General features: G+C 40.0%; 1 protein-coding gene across 1 annotated transcript; it reads right to left on the reverse strand.

The window, feature by feature from the left end:
* Positions 1-3158: 3158 nt before the first annotated feature.
* Positions 3159-4577, reverse strand: LOC110038246 (protein CUP-SHAPED COTYLEDON 1-like). Its single transcript, XM_020743016.1, has 3 exons — positions 4320-4577; positions 3913-4178; positions 3159-3825 (listed from the first exon to the last, which is right to left on the reverse strand). Exons 1-3 carry the CDS (start codon positions 4477-4479, stop codon positions 3271-3273), a joined length of 981 nt encoding a protein of 326 aa, XP_020598675.1. The 5' UTR covers positions 4480-4577; the 3' UTR covers positions 3159-3270.
* Between the last annotated feature and the right edge of the window lie 2336 nt (positions 4578-6913).

Below are 6913 nucleotides of genomic sequence, written 5' to 3' on the forward strand. Positions count from 1 at the left end.
TAGCAATGGTATCAAATTCTTGTATTTTTAAGCATATATAAAGTCATTGTCAAAAGGGTGCAGGGGAGATAACCGACTGCAAGAGTAAGCCCGAAGGTCCAGTCGACAACAGATATGTCCGCAGGAAGTTCTGGCAAGAAAGGCCGCAAGAGGGAATTTCTCCGGCATGAAGGACTATAGGAAGGAGTTCCAGTGGCAGGAAAAGCCATCAAGGGATAGGTCCTGTTGTAGGTAGGTGCTTCAACGGTCCTAGAAGGAAATCAGGAGGTCCGACGGATGGGAGATCCTACAGGAAGGATCTGTGACTTAAAAAAAAACTTCAGGGAAAATGACCATGGGAGAGCCTGCAAGGAAGCTAGTGCTCTGTGAGGTTCTGCGGGGGATAACAGTTTCTACCAGAGAGTGAAAACTGAGGTTTCAACTGGAGATCTTCCGTGATTTGCACTGGAGAGAAAAAAAAATCCCATTAGCGAACCAAATTTCTATTAGTAAGAGAAAATAATGCCCGCTATTTTCTGAAAATGGAAGCCTGCAGTTGCCCAAATGCATGCGCAGAGAAAACCGCTGAAATGGCAATGGTGTGGTGAACCAGACACCTACACAGGGAAAAAATTTAAGGCACAACAAAGGCTGCAGAAATTGACTTCGACGACTGGCGGCGCCTACATAGGGAAAAAGAGAGGTACAATAGAAGCTACAATAATTGTCGGATGCAGAGAAGAATGTAGAGAAGTCTCCAATTCTGATGGCTGCTTGGAGAAGTTCCAGTTAGAAACACGACTCCTCCTGACGCTTGAGCAGGGAAGAAAAAATACTGTAGGAGAAATGGACGGCGTGTTCGATCCACGATAGCAATATCTCCAACGAGATGATGTTGAGGCGGGTGGCAGTATCGCTGGTGCCGCCCTCGCAAGTTCATTGAATTTGCTTGAAATAATCTTGATGATGGTGCTGAATACGGCTTTGAAGGAAAAAAATGAACAGCTGAAGGAGGGATGATCGGGATGAACCGGATCTGCTCTCGAGGAAGAAGAAGATACAGGAGATGAACATCATGGTGGCAGGGATAGCCAAGCCTAGTGTCCAGCTCGCATTGATCTGGATATAAATAATGAAGGTGGAGGAGATGATGACTGCAATGGTGAAGGTAAAATAGTACTAGTTGAAGAAGCTGTTGATTCCTGTTTTCTTTTTTTTTTCACAAGATAAGATCTGTAGAAGAGAAATGAGGAACATCAAATAGATTAAAATATAAAGCTTCAGATCTGAGCTTATCTCACAAATCTCGATCAAGGAGCCGAATCATAGAGATAACTAAATTAAAATAAGTGTAAGTAAAGAGAAGTAGAAGAACGATGAAGAAGAGAACCAAATTCCTTTTTTTAGCTTTTTTTTCATATCCTTCCTCAAAGACAAAGAATGGTGCTATGCAGATCATCACAGAGAGGTGGAAGCAAGTTGAGATCGACCGGAAACAGTTTCCGGATGCCACATCTCCATCGTCAACGATGGAAGAGGAGGAGTCGCAGTCGTTGTGGCGGTCTTCTTCACCGGTCAGAACACGTAATGACCCTAGATTCACGGGCGGTCAGATTGACGACGACCGGGGGATGGAGAGACGAGGTCCGCTAAAGAACTCCACTGTACTGCTCATACTGCTCGATGTTGGACACGGCGACGACTTGAGTTTGACTAGGCGGTTGACCTGACTAGATGTTTGTGAAACCTAACCGGACCTTTGGGGATCATTCGTTGATGATTTGGATTAGATAAGCACAACATGCTTCAACGCCGAGAAGATTGGCCTCGACACCGCTACTGAATCCCCCTTGTAGATGTTCCATTGATCCGTAAGAGTAAATCACTTTCGACAAACGATGTAGAGAGGTTTGCCGATGGCATCCATGAGAACGATTTCATTAAGGCTAGATATGGAATAGTTGTCGACGCGATAGAGGAGGTTGCCCGTGGAATCGTAGACGGTGAAGCCGCTATAGTTGAATAGAAGAGACTTCTGCCATACCATAAGCACGGCCGGCTCCTCTCCGGCGGAGATGGAAATGGACAGTGCAGGAGATTTGGAGAGCGACAAATTAGGGTAAATCTTTGTCATCTTTTCTACTGAGAAGATCAGATGCTCGACGACTCGAGTGAGAAAGCGAGTCAAGCCATTAGTCAGAAGAAGTCGGGCGGAGGTAGTCTCGATCAGGGACGAACATGGTCTTAGTGGGAGGATACGAATGATCGAAGCTAAGATTTGTGTCCGAACGAATCTCTCCCGTGGAGTCGTCAAGTTGACGTCGAATTGGAAGATGGAGTTAGTGTCGCCGGAGTCCCACTTTCCTCCACAATCGCCTCTCTCGATCGAGAACAATTCTTTATTCCCCTCCCTTCGTGTACAGAGGAAGGCAGGAAATGAGTTCGACAATTCTCACAGGAGGGTCAACAGCTAGATTATGAAACTAGTCTTTGATACCATGTTGAAATTTAAAAAAATGTGGAATACTTCATTGATATGAACTGGGGTATAAATGACTGTTACAAGAATCCTATAATAGAAAAAATATTAAAAAAGTAAATAATATGAAAGGAAAGCTATATCACCTGATATCTTTAATAATTAATTCATATTAATTATTAGAAGATAATATGAAATAATATAAATTAGGGACTCAAATAATGCCTAATATATGAAAAGAAAATATCTCCTTATATTAAGAAAATAATATATTCCTCATAATTAGGAATAAATTATTTCTTATTATAAGCCTTAAGAGGAAAGATAATAAATCTTGTAATTTAAATTAGATATTTCAACAAAATAAAAGGGAATCTTTCATAGAACTTAAAAAAATGTTCAGCGACGTAGGTACCTTAAACGGATCAAATCATATGTATTTCAGTCAAAAAAATATGAGAGCAAATCCGGAGGTCGAGATATACGAGCAAAAAAATTATTTTACTTAAGAAAATCAAGTAAAGTAGGATTAGCGGATCCAATCACACTTTTATTTCTTTCCAAAACTCAGACACTGATTAAATTAGATGAAATACAAACATTTCAGGACTAAGCATCTATTTATTTCTTACTGAATAAATCCTTCAACAATCGATTATTACATAAATATTTAAAAATACAATCTTACACAAATTTGGTTCCTAGCCTTAAACAACACATTTAGAAACATAGACCAACACTAACACAGAATACCGCGTCCATTAATTTGAGGCATTATTCATATTGCAATAACTATAACGAAATAGAATTAATTAATATCCTTTCCACAGGGACTGTTCCACTTGCTGCTGCGGGATGGCATCGCCATGTTTGGGCTCATGATTTCCAAAAAATACTTGGTCCCCTTGCCCAGCGAAGGAGTTCATGCTGCATCCCATATTTAGTATCTCCATTGGTAACTGGTAGCTACTAAGCTGCAATGCTTTCAGGATAGCCGGATTTGGTCCCGAATTCGAGCTCAGCAAGCTTGTTGGCCATGGAAGAAATGGCTGACCCGCAGTCTCTGATCGGCCATACAACCAGTTCATGTACAAGTTCAAATCTATCTTATTTCCGTCATTATTATTGCTCGCATTGCCATTTGCATTCAAACTGCCATCATTTGCATTAACTAACAGTGGATTGAACGGCCCTGTGGAATTGGTAAGATTGTTCAAGATTGATACGTCGATCTCACCGAGCTCGCTCAAAGACGTGGTGTTGCCCGGAGATTGGAGCAACATCGGCACGGGTGGAGAACTTGGCTGGTTCTTTTTCATATTAAAGTTGTTGCTCTTTTTAAAAACCCTACACACAACCCACTCTTCCTGTGCCATTACTCATGATTAAGAAGCAAGTGTCAGTAACTAATCACAAGTCAAATATAATTTTTTATTATAAAGCTTTATTACTACCTTGGAGGGTTTGTAAGGGAATTTTGTCTGTTGCCTATACTCATGCATGACCCAGCTGGTCTTCTCGCCCTTTGGAGCCCTACCCTTGTAGAAAACTAGAGTTTTCTTCATTCCAACCAAAGCACCATAGTGGAAGATCTCCTTGTCCTTGCCAGTAGTTTTCCAGTACCCTGCGTGTGTGGCTCGATTGGTTCGCATTCCGGTAGGGTATTTTCGATCTTTCAAACTAAAAAAATACCACACTTTCTCCCCCATGCTGGCCTTCCCTGCAATTAGGAATCGGTCCAAAGATATTACAAGTGATGCTCTATCTAACTAGAAAGATGTAAGTTAATAGCGAAGGAAAATCACACAGATTCAACATGAACCGATACATGCAATTCTGGAGGATAGTTAAAGCTGATAACCTGGGAGGTCCCAAGGTTCGCACTTGTTAAGATCGACATCAACGATGGCCTTTGTGACAAAGCTGAAATCAGCGATCTTGTGGGTAAGGTAGTAGGTGACGAGCTCCTCGTCCGAGGGATGGAAGCGAAAACCTGGAGGAAGGCCCTCCTCCATGTCCATGGATGTTGGGAGGAAGGAGATGGAAGACAGTAACAATTAGGCAGCCGGGCTGCAGCTACCTAGCTACACACATAATAGAGCTCTTATATGAGTTGATATCAAAGGAGAATATGGGTGCATGTGTGAATTTAGGAAGTTATCCTAGGCTTTTGGTTTTACTGCAATATTGCAGTGAGGGAGTGAGGAGGGGGGAGTGAAATTGAAGATTTCTAATATTCAGGTGATATATGGGATAGAAATTAGAGTTTATTGTGGGTCAAACCTAACTCCAACCATTTCTAACCACCGGTTTTGCCCCTCGTTTATTGCTAGGAACAACATGGGAATCAAGTGGTGGCGGCAATAAGACAAAGAAGACCTTGTGGATATGTAGTAGCACCTAACTCTCAGATTGCTTCAAGAAGGTTTATCCTTAATTTGTACTACGGAGTTAGGCTTGTAATTATTGATTTGTGTGCACTAGAGGACATTAAACTGCTGTCCACAATGTAAGAATTTAATGACTAGGTATTGTTATTTTGTCTTACTTATGTTTGAACATGTTTTTATTTCAAAAAAAAAAAAAAAAAAAATCTCATGAAAATATGAATTTTTATACAAATAAGTTGCAAAGAGTTTATACTTTTAATTATTACAATAAATTTAATTATAAAAAAATAAAATAATAATAATAATATTACATGGAACATCCATCACATTTTCTAATATTCTCATTGGTTCTAGCTAGTGGCGGTGGTTGTGATGGTGCTGTAGTGAGCTTAATCTCTGGTTTGATATTTTAACGGAAAAGAATTTTCAAGATATATTACCAAATGAAACGTTGGAAGAAAAGAATATAATTGTAAACATTTCTGTAAGAAATGTAATATTTTATCGCGCCTATTTTCTTTTACAAATTTTGAAGGTATGACTACATATGATAAGGTATCCTCACAATTACGTTGTTGTTATGACTAATGCTTTTAATTGTTTTGGAAGTTCAAGTAAAATTATGGCTAAGGTTTAACTATCGTCTTGGCAACAAAAAATAGTTTTAAGTGATTTGTTGGTAAGTGGAGTATGGGGAGAGATTGAAGATAATCTCTAGCTCTCACTCACAGTTCGAAAAAAAAGACTCAGTACTTACTGTAATAGTAATTTCTATTTCTCTTGATATACCAAAAAAATAGTATTGTTTACATTTATTTATAGGTAAAGCAGAACGACAGAAAGTCTAAAATATATATAAAAGAAGAGCCATATAATATAGTGCAGGTTGTTACGAAGTGTTCCCTAGCCTTCCTTCTTCCTCCTAGCAATACGACTCTTAGGGAGAGGAGGCGATCTTTGCCGATGAGCAATGGAGCGATGGATAGGTATGCGTTGGTACACCCACTTCTTAAGATGATGATCTAGTAGATAGATCATGAGCTTGTTGGTAAGTTATTAATAACGAGCTATCATGAAAGAGTTCATGAGTATGTCTGCGAGTTGATGTTCGGTCATGATATGTTGATTTGAGATTTTGTTAGTTTTTAGATTATCTCTGATGAAGTGATGGCCCACTTCTATGTGTTTAGTGTGAGTAGGAAAAACTTGGTTGTAAGCTAGGGCTATGGTGGAGGTGTTGTCGCTATAGAACATGGTCGATGTTAATGATGCGGTGGTCAGTTCGTAAAGTAAAGGTCATAGCCGATTTAATCCTATCATGGTTGTGACGAGGGCTCAAAATTTAGTTTCTGTAAATGATCTGCTACAATATGTTCTTTCTTATCTTACCAAGATACCCGTGTCAACAAGAATACTATCCACCTGACAGTTGTTAATCATGTCATAATGATAATGACATCAACGTAAGAAATCCCTGTAGGGGGATAGGCCGGTGCCAATAAAAATGATTGGCGATGGGGCTTCTTTTTTGAGGTGGAGGCGACAACACAGTATTCTTCTGTTCAGCTCCTCTTTTTGTCAGGTCTTCTGACCAAATTTTTTCCTAGTATTTCTAGTACTATCCCTGCAATGTGGATAACATTAACTTAGACAGGTCCATTTGAGTAATCTTCTGTAGGTGTCTTCCCCTACCTCCGTGTGTGCACTTCGGAGGCCACAAACTCTTTGAGCTTTCTAGCACATATAAGCTTTTCTTCCAAACTTTAGAGGTGTCTGCACTTTTTTGTATCGCCATCGTGGTCTTTGTGGTACTTGCAGTACTTGTTGGAGTTATAGAGGAAGGCTCAGGCTTCCATCGGTGGGGCCTTTTAGATGTATTCCTTGTTCTGAATAGCCTCCATGAGTTCTACCATTGAGATCCTTAGCTGCATGTTTCTCAACATTCCTTGATCGGCAGCTGAGCGATAATTTGATTTCCTGCATTTTCGTGTATTTTGGTTTTCTTCCCTATATCTATGGGACAACCGACTTCTTTCATGTTTAGGTTGAGGGTCATCCTTTTTCC

Source organism: Phalaenopsis equestris, unplaced genomic scaffold (assembly GCF_001263595.1).
Source record: "Phalaenopsis equestris unplaced genomic scaffold, ASM126359v1 Scaffold232304, whole genome shotgun sequence".
NCBI classification, from domain to species: Eukaryota; Viridiplantae; Streptophyta; class Magnoliopsida; order Asparagales; family Orchidaceae; genus Phalaenopsis; species Phalaenopsis equestris.

Bases quoted from the DNA above. Each gene is read 5' to 3' on its own strand.
- LOC110038246 (XM_020743016.1), bottom strand. From the start codon at position 4,479: ATGGACATGGAGGAGGGCCTTCCTCCAGGTTTTCGCTTCCATCCCTCG. The intron at 4,179-4,319 runs GTTATCAGCTTT...TCCTAATTGCAG, and splicing joins CGAACCTTGGGACCTCCCAG to GGAAGGCCAGCATGGGGGAG. The intron at 3,826-3,912 runs GTAGTAATAAAG...GTAATGGCACAG, and splicing joins TCCCTTACAAACCCTCCAAG to GAAGAGTGGGTTGTGTGTAG.